This window comes from Meles meles, chromosome 10, assembly GCF_922984935.1.
Source record: "Meles meles chromosome 10, mMelMel3.1 paternal haplotype, whole genome shotgun sequence".
Taxonomy (NCBI): Eukaryota; Metazoa; Chordata; class Mammalia; order Carnivora; family Mustelidae; genus Meles; species Meles meles.
Window position 1 is genome coordinate 76,532,168 of NC_060075.1, and position 27,512 is coordinate 76,559,679.

Genomic DNA, 27,512 nt, shown 5'->3' on the forward strand with positions numbered 1-27,512 from the left:
TGTGGAATTTAAGAACCAAAACAAACGAACAAAGAAAAAAAGAGACAAACCAAAAAGCAGAGTCTTCAGTATAGAGAACAAACTGATGGTTACCAGAGGGGAGGTGGGTGGATGGGTAGGGAGGGTGACTGAAAGAGGTGAAGAGTATACTTATCGTGATGAGCAGTGAGTAATGTACAGAATTTGGAATCACTATGTTGTACACCTGACACTAATATAAATGAATTTATACTGGAATTAAAATTTTAAAACATTTAATGGCCTAAAGAATTAAATATTTCTCCAAAGAAGATGTACAAATGACCAAAAAGTATATGAAAAAATGCTCAATGTTATTAATTATCAGGAAACGCAAATCAAAACTACACTGAGATATCACCTCACACCTGTCAGGGTGACCATTACAAAAAACAAACAAACAAACAAACAGACAATAAATGTTGGTAAGCATAGGGGAAAACTGGAATTCTTGCACATTGTTGGTGGGAATGCAAAACGGTGTAGCCACCACGGCTTCTCAATTAAATTAATTTAAATTTGAAATAAAATTACCATATGATCCAGCAGTCCCACTTCTGGGCATATATGCAAAAGAACTAAAAATGAGATCTCAAAGAGCTATTTATACAGCCATGTTCATTAGAGTGTTATTCACAAAAATCAAGGTGCAGAAGCAACCCAAATGTCCACCTATGGATGAACGGATTAAAAATGTGGCATATGGGGTGTCTGGGTGGCTCAGTCATTGAGCATGTGCCTTCAGGCCAGGTCATGATCCCAGGGTCCTGGGATGGAGCCCCACATCGTGCTCCCTGCTCAGTGGAGGCCTGCTTCTCCTTCTCCCACTCCCACTTCCCCTGCTTATGTTCCTGCTCTCACTCTCTCTCTCTGTCAAATAAATAAATAAAATCTTAAAAATATATATATATGGCATATACATGCAACGGAATTTTATCCAGTTTAAGAAGGAAATCTCAACACGTGCTACAACATATCTGAATAAATTTCAAGGACATGATGCCAAGTAAAATAAGCAACCACAAAAAGACAAATATTATTTTATTATAATTATATGAGGTCTCTGAAGTAATCAAGCTCATAGAAACACAAAGTAGAACACTGGTTGCTAAAGCGTGGAGGGAGGAGGAAATGGGGAGTAGATGTTCAACGGTATAGATTTTCAGTCATGCAAGATGAAAAGTCAGAGACCTGCTGTACCACACTGTACATATAGTCAAAAATACAGCATTATACTCTTAAAATTTGTTCAGAGGGTTGATCTTGTGTTTATTGTTCTTACAATGAAAAAGAAAAAAATAAACAGAAACAACCCTCAGAGGTCAAAAGACTCATAAAATTACTTTGGTATTTGAAAACAAAATTGCTTTGGTATTTGAAAGCCATTTGAAAATTGGTTTGGTATTTGATTACTTCCTAAATCAAACATAAAAAGGGGATAATCTATAGTTTATTTGATATGTAACAACAGGGATTACTAAAATTATTCCACAGTTCAGGACTTTGGTTTTTGGAGTCCCATTACCCAAAATTAGGACCTGGAAAGCAGTTAGTGCCTAAGAGAAAAACAAGACTTTAGGGGGAACACAGCCCAGGAACTCAGAATGGAGGAACCCTGTTCCCCATGGTGAAGGAGCACATCACCATACTCTGCAGGTGTTCGAATGTTTGTTAAATGTTGATGACTCTCAATTTTTCTGTGTAACCGCCAGAGCAAATACGGTGAATGCTGCTCCTCAGTGAATTTCTTAAAACGATAAAATTCAGGGGGAAAAAAATCCTTTATGACTAAAATGACACGAAATAAAACCAAACGAAAATCTCATACCTCAATTGCTCTCATCGGACGGTTCAACCAGGTGAAAAAAATGACGAGAACCATTTTCTGAATGTACCTAAGGGAATAGTTCTAACCTCTCAGTTTCCTGAGTAAATACTGACCAGCACATTCTTAGCTCTTAACTTTTCGGGTATAAAAAGTAGCTGAGGGGCGCCTGGGTGGCTCAGTGGGTTAAGCCCACTCAGGGTGACCCTCGACCTGACCTTCAGCTCAGGTCCTGATCTCAAGGTCCTGGAATGGAGCCCCGCATCGGGCTCTCTGCTCTGCGGGAGCCTGCTTCCCCCCTCTGTCTGCCTACTTGTGATCTCTCTGTGTCAAATAAAGAAATAAAATCTTTAAAAAAAAAAAAAGTAGCTGAATAATTTTGGAGCGAGCCACTGTTTTGCCTGAATCATCGAAATAATTCAGACAACTCATTTTCTAAGAACCTGGGCGGGGTTGCCCTGCCAGTAACTGCCCTCTGTCCTCCCCAAGCCATGTCACGCCCAGCTTAACCAGGACCTGACAGTGTCCCCCAGCAGGGTAACACCCCGGGTGCCGTTCAGTGAAATGTGCAACCGCAAGCCAAACGCTCTTTCGCACGCAGTTCCTGAAGTTTATTCCTGTTTTCCAAGGGCGTTTTCATATTTTCATTTATCAACGCCTCCTTCCCTCACAGGCATCTAAGAGTGGCCCCACTGCATTCAGCCCGTTCCTCACAAAACCGTACCCGGCTTAGAGCCTGGCAGCCCCGACTAATAAGTTGTTTAAAATGTTTCAAAGTACCAGAATAGAGCCCGAGTCGGAAGAAATAAAGAATCCCCGGGGCGCCGTACTGGTGTTGGAATGTGCCATTCGCGTCGCGGGGAGGACAGTCACCGGTGAGCACGGCACCGCAGGTCTCAGGCGCTTGGGGAGCGGCGCTTGCGCACGACCTGAGCCCCGAAGGCGCAGGGGCACGCCGGGCGCACGCAAGGGGCCGAGGCCCTAGCGCAGCGCGGTGCGGGGGGCGGCTCGGGCGCGCGTCCCCCGCCGCCCGCGTGGTGCGCTCCGGGGCGGCCCCGGCGGGAGGGCGAGGGCGGTGGCGGCGGCGGCGCAGTCTGCACCATGGCGTACCCGGGGCACCCTGGCGCCGGCGGCGGGTACTACCCAGGCGGGGTAAGTGCAGCCCGTGCGGGCTCGCGGCCCGGGCACGACCCTGTTACACCGCAGACGCCTAGAGGCCACACTGGGCCGCTTCTCAGAGGCGACTTCCCGGGCGCCTCCCGCCCCCAGCTTTTCCCTGCCGGCTGCCTCGCCCCAGGCCCCTGCCCTTGCGCCTTATCCTCGGGCTCCCTCCTTCTCCCCTACCCTTTACCCTGAGGGTGGCTGCTTGGGTTCAAGACGTGGGTGGGTTTTGACCCAAGAAGCCCACCCTGTGCCTGGGATGCGCGGCGTGAAATTGTGCGAATTGGGTATTGGTTTCCTCTCCCTCCCGGTTTCCCCTGAGAGCAACAGCCATTTTAATGTCGGATGGTCCGGGTATCCACCTCCCTTCTTTAAAAGCAAAGGAAAAAAAGTAGGGGAAAGACCGCGGGGAGGCGGGGGTGGAGGTGGAGGTGGGGAGAAGCACTTCGGGGGGAAGACCACCTCGCGTGGCGCCTGCGATGCGCGTCGTCGTGGGAACTGTTTCCGAGACTGATGTTCCTTCCCCGCGCCTCCCCGCCCAGTCTGGCGAGATAGTCCAACCGAGACACCTAAGCCTGGCCTGGGCTACACCTGTCTCAGAACGCTTTGAAAAATACCGTAAATGCTAGGAAAGTGAAAGAACAATTCTGAGTCCGGCTCTTAAGTTGCTTGCCGGGGTTACATTTAATCAGTAACCTGCAGGCTAATAGGGATTTTAAAAGTTGCTTCACTTCTGCAGGTGTCACTTCCAGGACAACTCATTTTGGTCCAAGCTGCCAGTTTTTAAATTCTGCTGGCGTGAGAATAATTGCAATTAAAGCGTGCCCGGTGGTGAGGAGGTGATCCATCCGTGTGAAGGGCAGGCAGTTGCCAGGCTTTCCACAAAAGCATTCAGTGGTGAGAGACTAAAACTGGATTCAGCGGGAATGATGGTTTTGTGTTTGTTGTTTTACAGTATGGAGGAGCTCCCGGAGGACCTACGTTTCCCGGACAGACTCAGGATCCGCTCTATGGTTACTTTGCCGCTGTAGCTGGACAGGTTAGCTTTTCCCCTTAATATTAAAGAATTGTCAGAGTCTACGTTTGTAGTAGGCATTGTTAGACTGGGGTGGAAAAAAGAACTTTTCCTCTGGAAGAGAATCCCTTTGCTTCTGTAAAAGAAAAAGGGGAGAAGGCAATGTATAGTCGGTTACTTATCTCTGAATATTCAGAACAAATTAGGACTGTTACCTGTATTTATGTTAGTTCACTTGACAGATAAATTTGTGATTGAATTAGGGTCCGTTTGAATAGGAATAGGGGGCTGTAAGTGTACCGTGAAGATATGTAGAGTAGAAAGATGTTTTTAGAACTCTGAATTGTCAGTCTGAGGTGGTTCCCAGAGAGGAAATTCCAGATCTGGTGAACACTAAACCCTTGTTTGTACAACTTAAAGACACGTACCAGTAATTACATGGTCAGATTCTAAAGGACACTTTCTTTAGGTTGAATTTGACTGTTATCAATTACTCCTAGGAAATAGATACTTACGTTACAAACTTACCAGCTTCAAAATAGGAAAGTTACTACTCCTTTAGTAACAGAAAGTTAATCTTGTGAACAGTTTAGTTTCTCTTTGATGCTGATGCTGTTTTAGGTCAGCTCTTCTACGTCCTTATAAGGTGTGGTGGTCTGGGGACTGAGAGAGAATGAGGGTTGGCTTCCTCCTGGAGACCTTTCAATTCTCTACCTGAGTTGTAGGACAGATGGTGTTGTACATTGAGGGAGGACGCTTCCCTAGCTCCCCAGGCCACTGTGTATGGTAAATACACTGCTGGTATAACCTAGAACTACCCAGAAGGGATGTTGGCCCTTATGAATGCCACTTAGCTTTGTGTTGATCAAAAGAAAGAAATAACACAATCTCCATATGAAGAAAATATCCAGTATTCTGGGATAAAAAACCCAAGACCACCTTTCAGAATAGCATTCTAAGAAATATAGTTCAAGAAATTGAGTGGAAAATTGAGTCTAAATTCCCTTTAAGTATCTGCTTCATCTGTTAATGATCTGTATCTTTGAAACCACAAGACAGGGCAAAGCTCAAGACTTGAGTTCTTAGATTGCCTTGCCTCCCGCCCTGTAAGTGACCCCACCTGCTTAGCTTGCAGCGGCCCTGGCCTACATCAGCATATCCATTGTCTCTAAAATTATTGATCCTGCTCCTCACTTCGAATTTACTATACAGAAGGACTTAAGGATTTGGGTATTTTGTTTTTAAATCTCTAAATATAACATCTATCTGGTCCTGAATTTGGTCAGACAGTCAATAAGCTCTGGGAACCTGTGTCTTCCAGATTTAATTGTGGTTCTGGAAAACAGTTCTCTGCATCATAAGCCAAGGGGATCACGAAGGCCTCTCTTTGTTTCATCCAAGCGTTTTGTTTGAATATCAGCTGTGTACCCTGCTGAGTCCTTCCACTGCCCCCATTAAAAAAAAAAAAAAAAAAAAAAAAAAAAATTGTATATCAGTGGAAGAAGCTGAATTCACCTCAGTGTTTTATTAAAAAGAGGAACCTTGTACTTGAAAATATAATGCCAGATCTAATTGAGGAATTTAGAGGAAATGATGAAAAGATACTGGTATTACTAAAATATAGGTGTAAACGGCTTCCTGACTTTGTGAATTCTTATGTAATAATTATTTAAAATAGAGTCTGAAATTGAATGGCGACTTGACTTAGGCATCAAGAAATGTATTTTTTGTTTAAGGCCCTAATTGTGCATTTGTGGGAGATAACTTAACAATTTTGTCTTTCTTTCATCATTAAATTATTTTTGAAAGTAGAATCAGGAAAGGAATACCTATTTTTGGAAGTCATTCCTTTAAAAAAAAAAAGATTTCATGCATGAAAATGCTCATTTCCTTGGTCATTATTGCTGAAATAATATGCTGAAAGTAGGGCATTAGAAGGTACAGATCACTATTAAAATTCCTCTTCCAATTTTTTTCCCCCCAAAAGGATGGGCAAATAGATGCTGATGAATTGCAGAGATGCCTGACCCAGTCAGGCATTGCTGGAGGATACAAACGTGAGTTGACAATCCCAGAGTTTCTCTAGAAGTACTCTTGTGTTTCATATTTTAACTGTTACTTGATGATAGCCTTCAGCAACACTGGGCTTTTCTGATCTAGCAAAAATTAGAATTGCCAAAGTTAATTTCGGCTGTTTATTATTACAAATATGTTGATTTGAACACAGTTGTTAATAAGTCATACTATACTGCCTGCCTGGCAGTTAGTGGGTCTTTGGATTGGGAACTCTTGGAAGCCATGAGACAGTCTCCATGGCCTCCTTCACAGATGACGAGGTAAGGTGCTGAAATGAAATCCGCCAGGCCCAGTGTCATCAATGACAGGAGCTAACATTTACAGCTGTTTCCCCAAAGTTGACTTCTGTCCTGAGCCTCATGGCTCTTAGGGTTTTGGGTGGCTGGTCCCTGAGTGACCTGCCCCAGGTCTAGTTCTGAGTGGTTGGTCCTGTCCCCCTCTCCCACCCCTGGTCCTCAGGGCGCCAGTTTGCACTCCTGCTCTCTGAGTCGGCTGCTGGCCATGTGAATGCTTGTCGTGACACCCCGCCCCCCTGGCTCTTTCTTCATCTCTCTTTTCACTTCAGAGAACCTCTTCAGGCTAAGTCAGAAGTGCCCCTCCTAATTTCTAAACTCTTTGCACTAGTCTTCCTTCTCCTTCTCTTCAGTTCTTCAGCACCTGGATCTGCTGCCTTGTAATTCTGCGCTTACACCACCTTCCTGCCTTTTGAAAGAGCTCTTTGCCTTGAGTTGCAGAGGAGCTGAATCCAGAGGGGGCTCTCTCATCGTCCCCCACAATACCACATGCTTCTTCGTTTCAGATCAGATCTTGACCATGACAGACACGCAAGGTAGAGAATAGTGACTTGCCAGCTTTGCCAGTGCTTAATTGAGATAGAACATCAAAGTGAAGCCTTCGCTGTCGGTAAACTGTGGATTAAAATGCTCAAACTAGAAGTGACACCAGAAGGTTTACAGTGGCGTTTTTAAACTGTTCAACATGGCATATTTATTGGAGGGCTCTCTTTTTTATAATATTTGCATTTCTATTTTAATCATCCTTTCTTTTACATGACCTCAGTATCCTATTAATATTTTCTAGTTGAAGAAATTAATATGAAAGAGGAACTTTTTGCATTTCTCATTTAATCTGGTCCTTTAAAAAAGAAGCACCTTCTAGATAGGGAATTTTTTTTTTTTCCTATTGTAGAAAATACATTTTTCTTGTTCATTGTTAACCACCTCAAGCAATCGGGGCTAGTGAACAAAGAATCCTGGTTTAATTGCAGGGTTTATGAAAATGAGCTATGTCCCAACATAAACTATTCTTCTATATGCTTTTGGTAGAAGAGATGTGACAGGTTTTAAAATCTTAGTAACAAGTGGATTGTATATCCTTGGAGAATAGTCATTTTAAACATTTCCTATGAGGAAATCATGGTTAGTGATGGTCTTGGATCATGGCATTCTAGGGAAGACATTTCCTGAGTCATCAGAACCATGTGATTGAGTTTATTTGCTTACTGTCATCTGGTTGTGGAGGCTGTAAGGAACCACTGAACTATCCTGCTTGTGAGGTTTATGATGCAGAAGGTACACAGCCATTGGTGTTTTTTTAAACCCAGCTTCTAAAGCAAAAAGCACAGATGCAGGTGAGGGGGGCGGGCAGAGCGGCGGAGGGGTATTAGTACTTACAGGCAGCTTCTGCAGGCTAAAAGGAAGCAGTCATACCCAGAGGTGGGGTTGATAAGAGAAGTTGCTCTCGTAAGACAATGATTCAGCTTCTTTTTTTTCCCTTGAGTGTAGTTGCTACTCTGTGGTAAGGTTGAGAGAAAGAACTAAAGGTAGGGTTTTCCTGCTGGGTCCATTACATTCTGGATTTCTACCAGAAGAAAAGGTGGATGAGGCATTCTAGCAGATTGAATAGGAGAGGGGAAAGAGTAAAAGTAAAATTACAGCAAAGATCCTTTTTTTTTTTTTTAAAGATTTTATTTATTTCACAGAGAGAGAGATCACAAGTAGGCGGGGGAGGGGGGCAGGCTACCCACTGAGCAGGGAGCCAATGTGAGGCTAGATCCCAGGACCCTGAGATCATGACCTGAGCCGAAGGCAGTGGCTTAACCCACTGAGCCACCCAGGTGCTCCTATAGCAAAGATTCTTTTGAAATTATTTGAAATAGAATTAGCATTAATAAAAGCAGTTTCTGGGGGAAATTTTTCAGCTAAAATTGAGCAAGAGTTTTCCCTACCCAAACTTATTAGACATCGCTGTTCTAGTTCATCAGAACTATGTGGGATGGTGAATTTTCTGTTCATTCACTTTTATTCACTGCGCATCCCATTCCTTCCCTTTTAAATCCTTCTCACAAATGATGACCTGATATCTGGGCTTCCTGACATCGCTGTCCGGCGGTGCCATTCATAGCCCTGGGACACAGGGAAGGTGTTTGCTTCACAGCCCCTCAAAATCCTTGTTTAAAGTCAAACAGTTGGGTCTACCTAGTGGTTATCAGGCCCTCTAGAGCATTGGTTCTTAAACTGAAGCGGTGTCAGCATCACTGGGTAGCTGAGCCCTGTCCTGCAGTTCTTCATTCAGAAGGTGTGAGGGGAGACCTGATAATATGCATCTCTAACAGGCTTCCAGATGATGGTGGTCCAGGTTGAACAGCTATTTTTTGTTGTTGTTTTTTTGGGGGGGGGGGTGTTAGATTTTATTTATTTGACAGAGAGAGAGACACAGCAAAGAGGGAACACAAGCAGGGGGAGTTGGGGAGGGAGAAGCAGGCTTCCTGCCGATCAGGGAGCCCAATATGGGGCTCAATCCCAGGACCTTGGGACCATGACCTGAACTAAAGGCAGACACTTAATGACTGAGCCATCCAGGTTCCCTGACCAGCTGTTCTTATATGACTATAAATCACCTAGGGAGCGTATTAAACTGCAGATTCTGATTTTGTGGGTGTAGGTTAAGGGCTAAGATTATGCTGTTCTAAAAGCTCCCAGATGATATTAGCATGGCTGGCTCAGGACTCACTCAGAAGAATGGTGGTCTTAGTCTTAGCTGCTCACTGGAATCATTGAGAAGCTTAAAAAAAAAAAAAAAAAAAAGCTTGGGTTCCATGCTCAGGTATTTTGATTTAATTCTGTGGTTATGACTGTACATAATACTGTATTGTATACTTTAAAATGGATAAGAGTCAATCTTAAAAGTTCTCCTCACACACATGAAAAAGTTAACTACGTGAGGTGATGGATGTGCTAACTAACCCCAGTGTAGTTATCATTTTGCAGTATATACATATATCAAATCTTTACATTGTATACCTTAAACTTACACAATATTATTTGTCAATTATATCTCAGTAATCCTGGAAAAAAAATTGTTTGAGGTGCAGCACCAGTATCAGGATCTTTGAAAGCCTCTGAGTGATTCTGATAAGTACCCAGGGCTAAGAACCATTGGTCTAGATTGAAGAGGCTTCATACCTCCACACAACTTAGAAGTCAGAATGAAGAATCAACCAACTCTTTCTCAATAGTGTGGAAAAGTGTTGCCTCCTGTCACTTCAGAGAACTGTATCTGTGGATTAGATGGAATTCCGAAAGGCCAAAAGAGAAATAGTTCCCCACCTTTTATTTCAGATTCCAGGATATGCCAAACACAGGAATCTGTTAAAAGTGGAAAACCTGGGCGCCTGGGTGGCTCAGTCAGTAAGCATCTGCCTCAGACTCAGGTCATGATCCTGGGGTCCTGGGATCAAGCCCCACATGTGGCTCACTGTTAGTGGGAAGCCTACTTCTCCCTCTCCCACTCCCCCTGCTTGTGTGCCCTTCTCACTGTCTCTCTCTGTCAAATTTAAAAAAAAAGAGAGAGAGAGAGAGAGTGGAAAACCTCTAGTTTGTACTGTTTGGAGACATTATAGTCCTAAGACCTCAAGTGTGTTTTAAATTCAGTTTGGTTGGAGATAAAAATGAAGCTAGTAAGAGCTGTAAAATTGTTCTATGTGCCTTTTCACACTTGCAGAATTTACGCCAGCTTGGCCCACTAACCCTTGTCACTTCTGCCTTCTATAGTCCGACAGCTTCTCTGTACCTGTGTATTTCCCAAGTCACTGGTTCCCATGAACACAATGTAAGAGCAAGGAATTCTTTATGTGTAATTTGCTAATGCTTAAGTAGATCATCAGTAGGTCCATTAACCAATAAGTATATTTTCTATTTTTGTTTTCTAAGTGAGCTATAGAAATTTGCTCAGAATATGCTCAAGTTGTACATAAACTCAGAAGGCTTCTGAACAGTGGCTGTCCCTGAATTGGTCATTGTATCTTAACTCAAGAGAGTGCTCTTATTGAACATAGTTCTGGCAAGCGTATTTGTCTGGTTTCATATATAAACTTATTGTGTGTAAAAACGGGTCATAAGCTCTTCGAGGCAGGAGGTTACCATTCAGTGCATGATAGTAAAGGGGAAAGAAAGATAAATGAACTAATGAAATAGAACTAGCAAAACCAGCTATTTATAGTTTGTTGGGAGCAGGAACGGAGTAGCCCTGTCTTCCCTCTCACCATGGTGAATTAATCTCAGTATATTTCAGTTTCAAAGGCAAGAAGGTATATAAAACTTTAAAAGACTCTATCATAGAAAATGTTATGCATATCCAAGAACAGAGATAATGATGCAGTGAACTACACACCTGCCACCCAGCTTCAACAGTTAACATTGTGTTGCCATTTTTAGTTCATCTGTTAATCTGGCTTTTTTCTTTTGAAGCAAATTCTAGATATCTTAACATTCCCCACCAACTTCAAAACCATTATACCTAAAAATATTAACTGTACAACACAATACCTTTTTTTAGAATATTTCATTAAAGTCGTTAAAATCAAATTTGGGGGGCACCTGGGTGGCTCAGTCGGTTAAGCATCTGCCCTCTGCTCTGGTCATGATTCCAGGATCCTGGGATCAAGCCCCATGTGGCACTGTGCTCCCTGCTCTACTGGGAGCCCATTTCTCCCTCTCCTTTTGCCCCTCGTCCCTGCTTGTGTTTTTTCTCTCTCTCTCTAATAAAACCTTAAAATCAAATTTGGGTTCTACAAGGAATCCCCTCTATCTGGAAAAAATCTGCTTCAAAGTTCCATGTAATTTAGTTCCACATAAATTGAGTAGCATATAAAAGTAAGAGTAATATAGTCACTTCCCTAATTAATTTGAATGTATGCAATGTAATGTGAATTTTTGAAACCGTATTAATATGTTTGTGCTTTTCTTGATTTAACAGCTTTTAACCTGGAGACTTGTCGGCTTATGGTTTCAATGTTGGATGTATCCTTTACCTTGATTGCTGTCTGGAGGGTTTTTTCCTGACCCCCCCCCCAAAAAAAAAAATTTCTTTCTAAAAGAATTCATCCAAGAATTAATACCCAGTAAACATAAGATGACAAATGACCACAAAAAAGTTTTCTGAAATCATTAGCTTGTAAGATGTAATTTGGTGTGAAAAAGGAAAGGAGCTTAATAAACAGAATGTTGGTTATTCAGGAATTCAAGGTAGCCTCAGAAGAGACCAAGTATAGAAATCGGGGTGGTCAGGAGAGCTTTTTTTGCTCTGTCTTCGTTTGCTCTGTATGATTCACACCTGACCTTCAAGCAGTGGAATTTTTCACATCATAGCTGTCAGACTTGGTTTAGCTGGCGCTGACCCTGCACTGCCTTCCATCCCTTCTCATCTTTCCAGAAGTGAAAACCCTAGGTCTGAAAAGACTGTACCAAAAGGGAATGTTAGGGCCAAGACCCCCCCCAGACCCCAGCAGCATAGCCGGGGGGCCCCAGAAAGTGCAGCCCAGTTCCAGAAACGACCGCTTTTCACGTGTGGCTCACCTGTGGCCACCTTCCTTCCCCGTAATCACATCACATAGATTCTCTTCCCACAGTGAAAATACGTCCTCTGGGTTTTCTCCATAGGCCTTTTTCATTATATCACGAGAGTATTTTTTCATCACATCACACTGAGACAAACATACAACATTTTTAACCTTTTTTAGCAGAAGAACATTAAATTTGCTTATCCTTGATCTTTGATTTATTCGTTAGAAAATGTTGCAAATTAAAGATGCTCTAATCCTTGATGACAGTTCAGAGAGATATGTCAGGCACAATGGGTTTCAATGAGTTTAAAGAACTCTGGGCTGTGCTGAACGGCTGGAGACAACACTTCATCAGTTTTGACAGCGACCGGAGCGGCACGGTGGACCCTCAGGAGCTGCAGAAGGCTCTCACCACAATGGGTGGGTACGGCCGGCTCCAGCCTCCTGGCCCACAGCATTCCTTTGTCATTTCTGAAACTTTGCATGAAGGTTGTTTCTGTTGTCTAGAAGCAGTGTCTATTCCTAACTAAACACCTAATACATAATTCCTAGTGCATATTCACAGTTCAAGTGAGTACTCCCAGGCTGAAAGAGTTGTGATTATTTTTAATGGTCTCTTTGTTATCCTTTAACTGTTTTCTTCCTCAGGCTTCCGGTTGAGTCCGCAGGCTGTGAATTCCATTGCTAAACGCTATAGCACCAATGGCAAGATCACCTTCGATGACTACATCGCCTGCTGCGTCAAACTGCGAGCCCTGACAGGTGTGTTCCTTGAGGTGGCGTCGTCTCCGCGGGCTGGGAAGACACCATTTGTGGTTCATTTTCCAGTGTTTCTGAACTTCTGTTGTCCGCAGTCTTCTCTTTTTTCCCTCTAACTTCAGGGGCTTCATTATTATTATTATTATTATTATTTTTAATGATTTTATTTAAATATTTTATTTATTTATTTGACAGAGATCACAACTAGGCAGGCAGAGAGAGAGGAAGGGAAGCAGGCTCCCTGCTGAGCAAAGAGCCCTATGCGGGGCTCGATCCCAGAACCTTGGGATCATGACCTGAGCCGGAGGCAGAGGCTTCAGGGGCTTTTTTAAACGCTGCTATTTAAATGTATCTAGCAGAATAATGGTTTTTTTCAGAAATCCTTTCAGATACGTGGTAAGTTGCTTTGAAAATAACCTTAACTAAATTTCACAAAAATGTTCCAAAATGTGACCACCTAATTTGTGTACTTGTGGTCAGAATATGAGCGGTATTCTGTGATTTCCCCTAGAATGTAAACTATTTGAAGAGAGAGAATACTCATTTGTAGCTCTCTCTCCTAATTCTTCGTGTTGGAAATTATTTAAATTGGTCATCTGTTTCAGCTCTATGGACTTCTTAGATGAGGGTATATCTGCAATCTCTACTTTTCTAGTCCCTCTTTTCTTTCTTTTGTATATGTTTCTTGTTCCACTCCTCTCTTTAGTCTTATTCTCTCTTTTATTTTTTTTTTTTAAGTCCACTTTAAGTGGGCTTAAGTGCAAGGCTTGAACTCATGACCCTGAGATCAAGACCTGAGCTGAGATCAAGAGTCAGACACTTAACCCACTGAGCCACCCAGGCAACCCAGTCTTTTACTTATTAATACCTGGGTTTGTAATTTCTTTGCATCCTAACAAGAACATGAGGGCAGATTTTTGTTGTTGTTTTTATTTAAGTCAATCCTTTTCAGTAGCACAGAGCTCAGACAGATGGAATATTTGAATACAGCCCATTTGCCGTATTAGGGACCCCATCCATCCATTTCCTACTTAAACACTATGTTATTAAAAAGTTTGAAATTCTGTTGTCTTCATTACAACTAAATAATGGCCTCAGAAGTCACATGGCTTTTACTGACTTTGGGGTAAGGCGCTTTCTTCCAGCTCCACATTGAAAAAGATGATTGGAAACTTCTGTATTGTTGTATTACTTTGTTGTATATTAAATCCATTCACATAGTTGGCTTCTGTGCTGTGGGCTTTTGTTTATGTTGGCTGGTTTTACAAGTTTTAGAACTCAGATGTTACTGCAGTTTGAACCCAGTGCCAAAATAATTACCTGTTATGACTTCAGGTGTTAAAAAATAGCCATAAATTTTACTATGGTGTTTTACAGACAGCTTTCGAAGACGGGATACTGCTCAGCAAGGTGTCGTGAATTTCCCATATGATGACGTAAGTCTCCGTAAATTCAAAACTGAGTGGATGAATAAGATGTATGCCAGTTGGGTATCCCTTTTGAAGTTAGCCATTAAAAGCATCTTAAGGATGCTGTAATGAAGGATTAAATGATCAGGAGTTACCATTCAAAATTTATTAATTTCATTTATTACTAATCTTACTTATACACCACTGTTTGATTTGCATTGAAAGACTTGGTTCAAAGCCCACCTGGTCTCACTTACTGGCTGGGTCACAGAGGCAGGTTTCCTCGTTGCTCCAAGACTATTTGAGGAGAGGAAATAGTAACGCCTTCTTCCCCGAGCTATTGGGAGATGTCAGTCAGAAATGTCCTTGGAAAACACCGTGCAGATGTTGTGTCTGTTTTTGCCTTCATTGAACAAATATCTCTGTCACTGGGAAGTCAGTTGAACAGCTCAAAGCTGTACTTGACACATCTATGTTCTTCAGTGAGGACGTAAGACAGAGACTTCAGTCATAGTTTAAAACATGTATTTACTGAGCAGCCACACTAAATGAGATTGGACAAGGCCACATAACCAATGTGAATGTAGCCAGGTGCCATCTTGGATGGCCTCAGTTGGATATACATAGCAAAGCTAGGGAGATGTTTAGTTTTTCTGTTTTTCGCTCAGCCATGGATTTATAAGAAAAACACCTTCAGAATGGAAATCACTGTGATAACTGAATGCTTTAAAAGGCTTCTCTATTACAAACTGCAAGGATGAACATACTTTCTGTTTGGCAGCTGCCACAGTTCTTTCTGATCATTTAAAAAGGCCTGTGTGTAAGTACGTTTATTTCTTCTGCTTAAAGGTGTGTTTTCATTAGTGTGCATTAGCATCTGTCTCTGCTGCTAATCTGTCACTGTTTCCAAAGACGGAGAGGCTGCCTGTGGAGTGGAAAGTGCTCGGGTTATGGCCTCCCACGGGCCCCATAAGAGATTTTAAATGTCTTGATCCTCAGTTCCCCTCTACCTGAAAGGGATAATCAGCTTGGCTTTGTAGGAGTGCTGCAGGCAGTAGCAGCACACAGTGCCTCCCTGGTGTCAGAAGAATGACAAAGAAAATTGGTAGAAAAGCTGAGCCTATTGGGCCTTAGAGTGAAGCAAACATTTCACAGCAAAATACTGATGCTTCTAAACCTGGGTTTCTGAATTGCTGAGGAAAGGTCATGTATTCCGTTTCTGTGCACACATAGAGTTGCGTGCCAGAATTTATTTTAATAAAGCAGATTTTAGGGGAATAAACTGTTAAAGGTGCTCTGTGAGTGGTGGGATAATACTGTGTCCTTTGGAGGCCCCGTGTGATTGAGCAGTATCAACTCTGCTGTTCCTTCTGAGTAGGTTCCTTTTAACCATGGCCATTTCTAGAGTCTTGAAATATTCGGAATGTCAATGATTCTTTATCCATTCAGGTAAGATCTGCTTTCTGTAAGAAGAGAAGTCCACTGAGTTTTATGTTGGATGGCTTCCCCTATAAAATCAACCTTTCCGCCCATCATGTACTCTTATTTTAGAAAGGGATCTCTCTTGATCTGTAATTCAAATTAGAGAAACAAAATGTCAGCAGCCTAAAAAGAAGCTACGATTCGTTGCGATGTTTGCAGGGTAACGTGGACCTTTCTCTCTTTCAGTTCATTCAGTGTGTCATGAGTGTTTAAATCAAGAAGGAGCTGTATGATCGTGACCAACATTCCGACTGGAGTTCGCTTTTGCTCTTACTGTCTGCCTGCAGTAACGTGTGTACCTTACGGTGCTGCTTTTCCTTAATAGCTGTCACGAAGGTTTATTACTTGATGTACAATGGGAGTTTTTAGTGTTGATAATAAGTTCTTTGGAATTTTACAATGATAAGATCAAGTCTCTTACACCATTTGGAATATCCTTGAGCCATTGTCAGTGATGCCTTATCCTCTGGCTAAGCCTCTTTTATGTAAATTTCAGTGTGCAGAATGTTTAAGTCCCATGGTATATATTTTCACTGGTTAAAAACCTTTTCATCAGACTACAGCTCTTGTCTCTTCCTAGAAGAGCTTTTACATGGTATTATAAGCTTTATGTATGGAGTATTCTTATCATGTAAATGATTTATACTCACATGGATACACACAGGAACAAAAACCCACGGTAATCCACGTCAGGGTTCGCTTTAGCGGAAACTTAGCACCGGCTTTTTCAGGCTTACGCATTTTTGATGGCCACGTGATTAGACAGGGAGCATAAGTGATTATTTTCTCCTGAAAACTCACTGAATCAGTTGAGTGGCAAATACGATCTGTCACCAAGTTCTTCATCATCATCTATATAGACCTTTGTTAGCTCTACCTAAAAATCTTGTAAATTATGAGCTTCACTATGTAAAAAAGAAAACAATTAAAAAAATAAGAAGCCTAAGGAAATATAGGAAAATATTAACTGTGGTCATTTTGGCTTATGAGATTCCAGGTGACTGGAATTTCCTTTATGGATTTCAGTCCTTTCCACATTTTCTATACCGTGTGCGCTTTCCTTTTAAAATCAGATGATAATGTTTAAAATACTGATCAGTCCATTTTGATACACCATGTGTTCACACTCACATTAAAAAATAAACACAGCAAAAGGACCAGACTGAGAGGACCACGATATTGGTGCTGCCACCACTGGGAGTCAGAGTCAAGAACTGATTTTCTTCCTTCTTACTATTCTTCCAAATACTCTGATAAACAAGTATTACACTTGTAATGGAAGACTTTTTGTTTTTCTTCAAAATTTTTAAGCCATGTGCTTTTAAGAAAGATCTGGATTCTCATTCTGGCTGCATCTCTTCCTGAATATGTGATTTAATCTCAGATACTCTTGGAGCCTCAACTTCCTCATCTTGGGGAAGGAGATTAATGCTCGCTCCAAGGAGTAGTTCTGAACATGAAAAAATGTGTTGGTATAATAAGCACCAGTAATGTTGCTGTTTGTTAAATTTAAAACTGGCCTGGTTTGCTCTTTTCTGCAGTAGCATAACAGATGAAATCAATGAAATTCGCCTCTTTTCTCCCTGTCAGCAGAATATGTGTCTTACTTCAGGGCACAGTGTGAGTGTTCCCATTCAGATGATCAATTAGTTGTCAACCAATGAAAAAATAAAGCATTTCTAAGCATCTTCAACCTCATTTCACTTGGTTATTTTTTTTTCAAATATTGCTAAAATATATTAATTTTATAAATATTTAACCTTATATATCTATGTCAAGTATTCACACCTGGGCTGCATTATCAGACCATGAGGCAGCCTGCTTTATATGAGTGGTGATTCTAGGTTTCATTCCAGATACAGTTCATGAGGCCAGAAAACATGGCTTGAGCCTGAACTGTCCAACAAAGGGCCAGAGGGGGCTCAGGATGAGGAGGGAGGGTTACCCTCGGAGTCCCAGCCCCTGCTGTTGGCTTCCAGCTCCCCAGAATCCCATGAGGAAGTGGCAGTTTAAGGAAATGGTAATCCCCTGGGTGACTCTAATGTGGTAAGGAAGAAGGCCAGCGCCAAGGTGACGGACCCTATTTGAACGATCCTACCACTTTGGTTAAGTCCCAAGGTATGCTGCTGCATCCGTCTTGGTTCTGAAGTTGCTTTTTGGATAAATGCTGAAGTATCAAAAAAACTGTGTCCCTGGAAATACTCAATTCCATTTTAACCTCACAGCAAGACTTCTCTCCTCTACTGCTTTCACGGTTTCTTTCTGAAAGCATGGAGCCTAGTCTTCAGTATGTCCTGCGCTTGGAAACTTTCCTTCCCCTTGACAAATTTGACGTATCCATCCCCTTTCTTTAATTACAGCCGAAGTCTTCATTACAAGCGAATCTCAGGTTGCCTTATTTCTATTTTATGCGGGTTCTGTGTTTCATTCATTATATACTTTCAGTTGCAGGTTCACCCAATTCTTAAAACAGTTTCTTGATTTATTCTTAAAGCATCTAGCTGGAGCTGGGCCAGGCTGAGCCCAAGCTGGACTACTTCAGTTATTTGGAGGTTTAAGTTCCTCAAAAAATGCCAACTCAAAGCTTTAATTTTAATTTTAATTTTGGAGACATGTGTTGCAAGAGATAAAGTACCTGTATGTAACCCTTTCCCAGCACTCTGTAGGGACGTGACTACAGTAAGCCAGGTGCTTCCTTGAGGACAGCTGGCATAGATTTGCACCACAGCAGTGATACAGAATTCATCCCAGCCTGCTCTCCCGTTGAACCAAGGTAGAGTGGAGACTTCCGTTTCGGCAGGATGTTCCAGGTGTGAGAGGCAACGTGAGCTAAAACTTCTGCTATCCCAACAAGACTGTGCTTTTCTGTGTCAGTGTTCACCTGAATTATTCTGCGCCTAAATCTTCTAAGACATGCAGCTATATGAAATCATAAATTTTTTTTAAATCTCACAATAAACATACAAACCCTTAGTCAAGGGCTTCTGTTTTTCTCTTGTTAAAACTGTACTTTGATGACCTAGAACTACTTTTTTCCTCAGCACACTGGGGAGCTGAAGACAAGAAAAGTGCGTGCCAAGGTAAAGAGCGAGCGGAGGATGAAATGGCTATGTGAGAGGCAGACAGCCAGGTGGACCAGCTCTTTAGGCAGTGGACTCAGGAAGCTAGGCGGAGTCCATCCAAGGCCCGATGCTTCCGAGTCTAAGACGGGAGCCCCACCACCGGGGCTGTCCGTCTGGATACAGCGGGTCTGTCTGGGCGCGGGAGGAATTAACTGAGGCAAGGCAGGTGGATAGTGGGAGACTGCCTGCCAGCCAGCTAAGGAAACTGTCCAAAAAACTGAGCGGCCAGCCTTTACTAAAGGATCTCTGTTTCTCATCGTGTCGATGGGCTCTTCCAGGACAGGAGGGAAGAGAAAAAGAACCAACCTCCAATAAGACTGCTGCAAGGCTTTCTAAAGAGAAACAGTGATGGGGAGAAAAACAGGATTAAAGGGAGTCAGGCATCAAAATAACATAAAATCTTTTATTGAAAGTCACTTTATTGATGTTACAATGAGAGTAACATAGAAAACTGTGGTATCTTTTAGTTTCAGAAGTGAATTACTAATAAAATTGTGCCAGAAATTTGAACAAGTTAACAGTGACCTTTAAAAACAGTAAGATTTTGTTTACCTACAATATAAGAACAACTTGATAACTTGAACAGCCATAAAATATCACACTTGCTCAGGAAAGCAGTTGCCATATACATTTCAGTTGGTGATTGCCAAAACCCAGTTATTTTTTAAAATAGCTTAAGAACCTGAAGTGCAGAGGAGCAGAGAGAATACATTAAAATGAAGCCAATCTTAAGTATTTACACGGGATCACCTGGTTACCCAAAGTGAAATCACGCTGCTATTAACACTTCCCCACGAACTGGCTTCCACAATCTGTAGATGGACCTCACCCCTTAGAGATGACGGTTGTGGGAAACACTAGCGCAGACCTACCTTGGCTAACCTATGAACTGCTATGGTTAGATAAAATGCCCAGTTTCTAAAAGAAGTTGACTTTTGGGGATGCTAGCTTGGAGGGACATGTCTTTTCCAGCAGGTTAAAAAAGGACATACATGCTTAGTTATCCCGAATAAACCTTTTGTTAAGCACTTTTGAAGTTAGTGTTAAAAAAAATTTTTTTTTTCTACACAAAACAGAGGTGCTGGGTCGTTTTTCCCATTAAAAAGACCAGCTGTAGAATCACAGCTGGATATTGTGCTGGATTAGAAAAGAAAAGGGGGGTTTCTAAACCAGGCAGTGATATACATATATAATTTAGCAAGAACTCTTGTGTTATTACTAAATAAATTAATTCATACCAGCACTTTTCATAATTGTTACCTGGTATAACTTAGCACCACTGTGTTTAAAGATTTGGGGGCTATATTTTAGAACTTGAACATTAGAACACAAAAATCCACCTCTGAAACTTTTTAACTTGAGAGGAAAATGTCCTTCATAAGCTCTCTGAAAACTTTGATGATTTTGTAAGTGCATTATCTTAAGATCACTCATCTCATTGTATGCCTTTTTGTAAAAAAACAAACACACCCTACATTTTCCCTGGTTTTGATTTCAAAGATACCCCAAAACATGAAATAATGATGCCCTGAAGCAAAACCTGCAAGCCTTGAAGCACCTCTCAGTACAATCCAGGTTTTATGAATAATGCAGCAGGGACACACCAGGCAAGAATGACTGGCCCATCTTGGACAGGCCCATGAAGTATTTATAGAGCCAACCACTCAGTAAAACTGCAAAGCTCAGGAGTCTATTGTAGGCACTCCAGAAGCCCTCTGTCCCCACCACATCCCCAGTGACTACGCCCGGCTTTTGAGTTCTCCATTCTGCTCCTATGACAGGACTAAATGCCCCATAACCTCCCAAGGCTTGCTTTCTATCCCCTCTCTCCATCCTCAAATATATCTGAGGACCAGTCTCTCAGTAACTTCTAAAGTTGCATAATCCATGCCCAGTCGCCAAAGGGAGGAGACTAAAGATTCATCCTCCCCTCTTGCCCCATTCTGCACCCTGTGTTTCTCCCCAGTGCCAATTTAGCTGAGGAAAAAAAGCAGGGTGGGGGGAGACTTACCTCCATGACAGTGACAGTTCCTAGTCAGAAGAAAAGGGCTGACAAGCTACTGGTGGGGAGCAACTTGGTAAGTAGGAAGGGTCTGGAAGCATCGCTCAAACTCCATAGGGAGGATGCTTACTGTTCGTCAGGCCCTGGACATAAAGAACAAAAATACTAGGCAGGTTTTTTTTTTAATGTTTTGTTTTTCTACTTATAGACTGAACCAGATGGTGCTCCATTTTGGGGGCTCTGGCAAAGCCATGAAAAAAAATGTGAACAGAAACATGCCCTGATTTCTGAAGTCCAGCTGCATCGTTGCTCTCCGTCTGCAGGTGTGGTGGGAAAGCTCCTTTCAGGATTAAAAGCACCTGCCCACACAAACATAGGGCATGAGCGTGCATGGTTCCAGCAGGTGTGGCTGCATGCACACGCACATACGCACACACACCCCCAGATGATGGGCTGCTGCCTCTTAAATGGTTCACAAGTGTGGTTTGGGCTCCTCACAACCCAGTGCATAAGGAAAGCTGCTTATGAAAGTCCTTAGCACTCCCACACCAGGAGGAAAAGTTGGTGCATCCAAAATCAGAGTAGTTTTATCCATTTGGAAAACTGAGGGGAAAAGCAAAATAAAATAAAATAAAAAACTGAACCTCAAATTAAGCCCTATTCCATAAGAGATGTTTGCTTCCTATATATATTTAAGTTAACAGAATGAGAAATTCACCTTGACTCCATTGAACAACAAAAACGTGGGTGGCAGTTTTAGAGGAAAACCTAAGAAGTGAATGAGATCCTTTTTCTACTGAAAAAGTAGACTTTCTACTGAAACAGATGTTACACCACCAATGGAAGTCAGAGCATTTCCTGGAAAACTAATGGGAACTTACCCACTGGAAGGGTGGCATTTCTTTCTTTCTTTTTTTTTTTTTTAAGATTTTATTTATTTGACAGAGAGAAATCACAAGTAGGCAGAGAGGCAAGCAGAGAGAGAGGAAGGGAAGCAGGCTCCCTGCTGAGCAGAGAACCCCATGTGGGGCTCGATCCCAGGACCCTGAGATCATGACCCGAGCCGAAGGCAGCGGCTTAACCCACTGAGCCACCCAGGCGCCCCCCAACGGTGGCATTTCTAATACGCTGCCCATCGGGGCACCCTTGGCAGCGGCTGGCATAGTGTCCTAGTCAGGCTGTGGCCGCAAGCCTCTGGCCTCCCTTTGCTCCTTCACTCCTTTCACGTGGTAACACATCTGTTCCTCTTCCCAGTTACTCTGCCAGCAACTCGGCATCTCCCAATGAGCTACACTTCCTTTACGTTTAAGTAGAAAAAAGTAAAATGGTCTTCTCTTTAGTTAAGGATTTATTATCATGTTGAATAACACAAGAAAATATTTAAAACACTAAATATATAAGTTAAAATAGAACTACATGACAACAGGAAATGAAGTTAAAATAGAACTACATGACAACAGGAAATGAAGAATGGATGAAATAAATAAACCACCTTGATTTTGAAACACAGTGAGTAAAAACACCACATTTCCTCTGGCCCACAGGTAATTGTAAAAAGTAAAGAACAAAATCTAAAAAAGCAAAAGGTAAAGTAGCCACAAGAGATCTGGGACAATGGACAGGATTAAATTATGCAAATCTGCAAGGGAATCAACAGAAGAAGAAGAAAAAAAAAAAAAGAAATGGAAGGCTGTTATGAAATTCAAATATAAGTAATTATCTTCTGGAAGTACACAAAAGATCTTATTTTATCAGCAACTTCTTTTAGAAACCCTATCAATCTTATGCTCAGAAATCTATACCAGACTGACCTTATATATAAAGACAATTTTAAAAGCCTTTTTAAAGCAAGGGGGAATCAAGAGAAACTGTAGCATCACTTCATAAAGCACATATCTCAAACTAAAAAGTGCATTTGGCATCTTAACCCTACATTTACTTTATTAGCCAAATTTTTTTTTAAGAAACTGCACTGGGTTTCTTTAAAATATAGAGCAACGACACTAAATTGAAAACCCTATGCCGCACTCTGAGTTTATTCCCTTCCACAAACTGGCAGGTGCCCCGGGGATCACCTTCCAGCCAGGAAACTCCAGAGGAGGGTACCACTTCCTGACTAAATAAAGAGCTGGCTGGACACAAACCAGTCAGTCTGACCCATCCGTTCCTTCAGGGGCTCCCTCTTCCCCCCACCCCCTTGTTGGCATTCTTAATAAAGAGATTGCAATGTTGCTTTAAACACGAGTTTGCTCTACGCATTGTCTGTGGACAGATGAAACATCTCAGGCAGCAGGTCGTTAATCTGAAGTTTAATCTACGCACACAACTTTAGAAAGAGAAGAAAAAGGCATACAATGGAACAGAAAGGCCAGATAACTGCTCTCCTCTGCTTAGTAGAATGGTCCTAGAGTTGTCTGGGGGCTATAAAGATTGGTTGCATGATACAAACTGCTAAGGTGACCTCAAGGTTCCTCTCCTTTAATTGCTATTAAAAAAATAATAATGCTGTGCTTCTGTGGAATGCCACAGGTCCATTTTCCCTGCCTCCATGGATGAAAAGTCACAAATATTTAGATTTAATATATCTAAATACCAACCATGACTACACACTGAAATATTTCTTAAAACTACCCATTTACATTATGAACTTGTCAAAGAATTCTGCAAATGGCTATGAGAATGTTCAAACATTCTCAGATACCCAGAACATTAAAGCTACTAAACAATCATAATCTCTCTGCAAATGAAGCAAATGCTTTTCATTCAGTTCCACCTGAAGGTTATTGTCAAGGAGGAGGACTATAAACACCCATGTCTCCCAAAAGGCATGTAACAATGATTTTGACTTGCAATAATGATTTTCATGTAAAAATAATTGAGAAAGTAAGGAAAGGGGAGTGGTGAGCGGATCTATGGACAAGTAGCTTACCATTTGTGAATTCTTTCAAATGAGGGTTTGTGAAATCATAACTAAGAAACATATTTACACAAGGTATCTTACATTCAAATCTATAAACTCTTTTATAGTCAAAATAAACCTTATAACATTAGCATTTTATACACTTGATACCAGAAAACATTCAGTGCACATTAAAGTGATCTTGGTCAAAAGCCACTTTATTTGCTACATCTTCAAATCTGTCTGCCCTCCTGTCCTTCAGTTGAGCTATGCGGCATGGTTACCCAACACTCACCCAAATCTTAATCTGATCATTCATTTTATTGTAGAATCGACGATAACATCCCTTCCGGTCATGAAAAATGCTGTTTACATTTTATAGTTTCGAATGATTAAATTGCTTGTCAAATCTTTTTAAAGACTTTCAGAAGAGAGGTCCATTACAGAAGACATAAAATACACAGGTTATAAAACACTGCCTCTAACATGGCCCTTCACCTTGGGCATCTGAGATGACTACACGTGAAGATGAAATGGATTTTGACCATGGATACAACTGAGAGAGATGGAATTTAGAGGCTATTTCTGAAATCTTGTCTGCAGATTCCATTCCTCTCAAGAAAAAGGAGGAAAAATTAGAAAATGCAGAAGTACTCTTCACATCAAAGCATCTGACTGATCCCCTCAATTTCTGAGTTCACTAGAGTAGCCTCCCCAGGGAAGTTTTCTTCTAGAAGGACAGAGCTGCATCATAACAGCTCATCAAAGTCTGGTTTTAAAGAAGGGACTTGAACATAGATTTCTCACTTTTCTATGAATTAAAAAAATAAGAGTTCAAAATCTCAGATTCTTTCCCCTGTCAGTTGTTTGGGTAACTTCACAGTTGCCGCACACTTGTGGCTTCGGGTTTCTTCAAACCCTTCGTGGCCCAGTGAGGCTTCCCAGCCCGGCTGGTAGAACCAACCCTCATCATCTTGCTTCCACATCAGGGTGGAATGGCCTGTTGGACTCACATCCCACTGATAATAAATCTCCTTAATAAACAGTGCAAAAGTTGCTTATATTAAAATAAGTTAACTCATTTTACAGGTAAGGGTGGCTAAAAACTTTGGTCAGAGAACAAAAATTTAGGCCACAGAGGGTTGGCATATTGGCAAGTTGGAAGCAACCAATGTATCAGCGGCCCATGGTCTCATGCGTCTTTGGTGCACCTGCTTCATCTCAGCGGGGTGTGCTGCTGAGGGCCTCACAGGCCTCCAGGGCGAAGCCAGCAGTGCTCTGGTACTGAAAGCTAACAGCTGCTGAGGCAGGCACTGTCACCCCAGAAGGGAAACGGGCAGCTTGCAGGATTCCTGGGGGGCTGGGGACAGCCATCGGCATCCGAGTGCCTGGAGGCAGGCAGGAGAGCAGCTGTATTCCTCAACTCCTGCCCCGGCCAGCTGTGCGGGCCCCAAGTTTTGCTGGGCATTTTGTTCTCTGGTTCAATTAACTACTCAGTAAGACTGCCTCCAGACTGTGCACGGTTTCAAGGGCTATCACACGTCTGGGACGAACACCAATGATGTGGAGACACACTGACAGCACTGACCACTGTATTTACATCTGCTTATCATCTTTAGAGACCATCTGAGGGACGATGATGATGTGACTGGGACTATTTTGAGGCATTTGGCAAAATACACTTGTGTGTAACAGCTGCTTTTTTTTTATTTTAAAAATGTTTACATATGTACAATTGTCCTTGTATGTGGATATAAATATGAAAAGTAAAAAAAACAGAACAAAAAATAAAGGTACATGTTTAGAGTTAGCATATGGGATATTGGCCTCTCAAAGCTTTTAAAGTCCTGCAGACAAATCCTAGATGCCTTAGCCCTGCATGCTAGTTTCTATTATGGGATGTTGCTTCCTTAAATGTGGAAATTGCAATAAACAGAAGCTTCATGCACATAGCATTGCTGTCTACAATGAGGATGTGCTTCAGAATGTCAGTTCTGAATCCACTATTGTCCCTTGGGAAACTTGCTACATTTGGGGCATGTGAGTTAATTTTAGTGATATTTCTACATATATCTGTCATGCGGATTATCCAGGAGCATACCAGTACCTTTATTGTTCCCATGTTATAGTGTAACATTTCAGTAGTTCTTCTCATGGTTCACTTAGATCCTAAGCCAATGACAAAAAGAAAATGGTATCCAGATGTGAGACTCGGCTTCCTCTCCTCTGGGGCATCTCAGAGGGTCTTTGTATTGTCTGAAGAGCAGATAGATTTGCAGTGATTCCGTGAGGCTGGGTTTCTATAAAAGTTGAAGTAAACAGTTTTGATGTATCGCATGTAAACAGTGGATCTTAAATGGAGGTCTCCCATAGCTGCACAACAGAGAAAAGCAAAAATGCACATTGTGAAAGCAGGAAATAGGCATATTCTGAGCTACGAAGATGAAAAAGAGTTGATGATTCCAGCCGCACTTGCGCGGTTGTGGAAGCACACTCTTGTCAAGTCGAATACAGGGATATAACAAATCCTCCTCAAGTCGAATACAGGGATATAACAAATCCTCCAAGTTTTAACTTTCTCTTTGCTCTACACCTGTGTCTCAACTTTTTAGCAACCGCCACCTTTAAATACAAAACCCCTTACATCTTCATTTAATGTTACTCAAGAATTTGAATAAATATTATGTCACCAAAGAAATAATTTAGAGTATCAGTTTTTTAAACCATGCACGCACTTCTCTTCCCCAGGATTCGGATGGAGCCCGCTAGCACCGTGGTTCTCAACCCAGCTTCACATTTCAATGATCTGGGGCGGTTTTAAAAATGCTACCACCCAGAGAGCACACCAGACCCACTAAGTCCAAGTCTTTCTGGGTAGGACTCTGGCATCAGCATAGTTTATTTTTTTTTAAGGTTTTTATTTATTTGACAGAGAAAGATCACAAGTAGGCAGGAGAGAGAGAGAAGGAAGCAGGCTCCCTGCCGAGCAGAGAGCCTGATGAGGGACTCGATCCCAGGACACTGAGATCATGACCTGAGTCCAAGGCAGAGGCTTTAACCCACTGAGCCACCCAGGTGCCCCTGGCATCAGCATAGTTTAAAAGCCCTTCGGACAATTCTTATGTGCAGCCCACACTGACAATACTGGCCTTGGGAAAGTGTGATTCCGTCACTTCCACCATCACTCACTCAGAAATCCCTGCCATGTGCCTACGACCTGGCCGTCCGCTCCCCAAATCTGTCGCTACCTTCTAGAAGACTGTCCTCTCTCAGCAGACCCATCAGAGTAGAATGACACTTCCATAGCAAGATGCCCATTCAATGCCCTCGCCTCTTCCCTCACCTTGCCTCTGCCACCAGGTCTGTACCCTCGTCTTGTTCATATCTCATTTCTACAATGTTCAGTAATTGCTTTAGTGCACAGTAAACAACTTCGGCATGACCAAATATGAATGCAACTCTGTTCAGCGGAGGACGGCCAATTTAAAAAAAAAAAAAAAGGAAAACAATCAAGCCAATAAAATATTGTTTCCAGGCACTTTTATAAACACGAGCAAAGAAAGTTTAAGAGCACTATGATTTAAATGGCATCTAAATTTCATTTTTACCAAAAATCTGAGGCATGTCATTGAATACCTAATGAGTTTCTGGGAAAGAAAAAGCAGAAACAGCTAAGTGACTATGTGGATGTCTCTATATGGGTTCCCTTAATAGGTTCTCTTCAATCTTCAAGGAAATCTTGTTCTGAATACCCATTCTGGCTACTCCAGGACTGTGGCACAGCCGCCTGTGTTCTCACCCTTTAGAAACCAAATTTCTCAACTGTAAGGACGTTTGTGTGTGAATGATCCCTGCCGGTGGAGACTAGTGAAAATGAATGGTTACACGGGGTGTCTGAGGGA

The 27,512-nt window shown here is 42.0% G+C and overlaps 2 protein-coding genes and 1 long non-coding RNA gene across 22 annotated transcripts in view; 1 reads left to right on the forward strand and 2 right to left on the reverse strand.

Moving 5' to 3' along the window:
- Positions 1-2,743, reverse strand: part of LOC123951632 — a 75,433-nt gene extending 72,690 nt beyond the window's left edge. The window contains exon 1 of the long non-coding RNA XR_006820488.1: positions 2,624-2,743. This is a non-coding gene — a long non-coding RNA (uncharacterized LOC123951632). The remainder of the gene's footprint in view (positions 1-2,623) is intronic.
- A 97-nt stretch (positions 2,744-2,840) lies between these two features.
- On the forward strand, positions 2,841-17,280 carry SRI (sorcin). Its single transcript, XM_046020419.1, has 8 exons — positions 2,841-2,995; positions 3,960-4,043; positions 6,007-6,076; positions 11,352-11,395; positions 12,210-12,357; positions 12,586-12,699; positions 14,074-14,132; positions 15,774-17,280. The coding sequence occupies exons 1-8, from the start codon at positions 2,945-2,947 to the stop codon at positions 15,798-15,800; spliced, it is 597 nt and encodes a 198-aa protein (XP_045876375.1). The 5' UTR covers positions 2,841-2,944; the 3' UTR covers positions 15,801-17,280.
- An 8,478-nt stretch (positions 17,281-25,758) lies between these two features.
- ADAM22 (ADAM metallopeptidase domain 22) overlaps positions 25,759-27,512 on the reverse strand; it is a 226,515-nt gene continuing 224,761 nt past the window's right edge. For all 20 annotated transcript variants that reach the window (XM_046020360.1, XM_046020365.1, XM_046020359.1 and 17 more), the window contains one exon: positions 25,759-25,983. In XM_046020360.1, the coding sequence (XP_045876316.1) occupies positions 25,963-25,983 (21 nt within the window). In that variant the 3' untranslated portion in view covers positions 25,759-25,962. The remainder of the gene's footprint in view (positions 25,984-27,512) is intronic.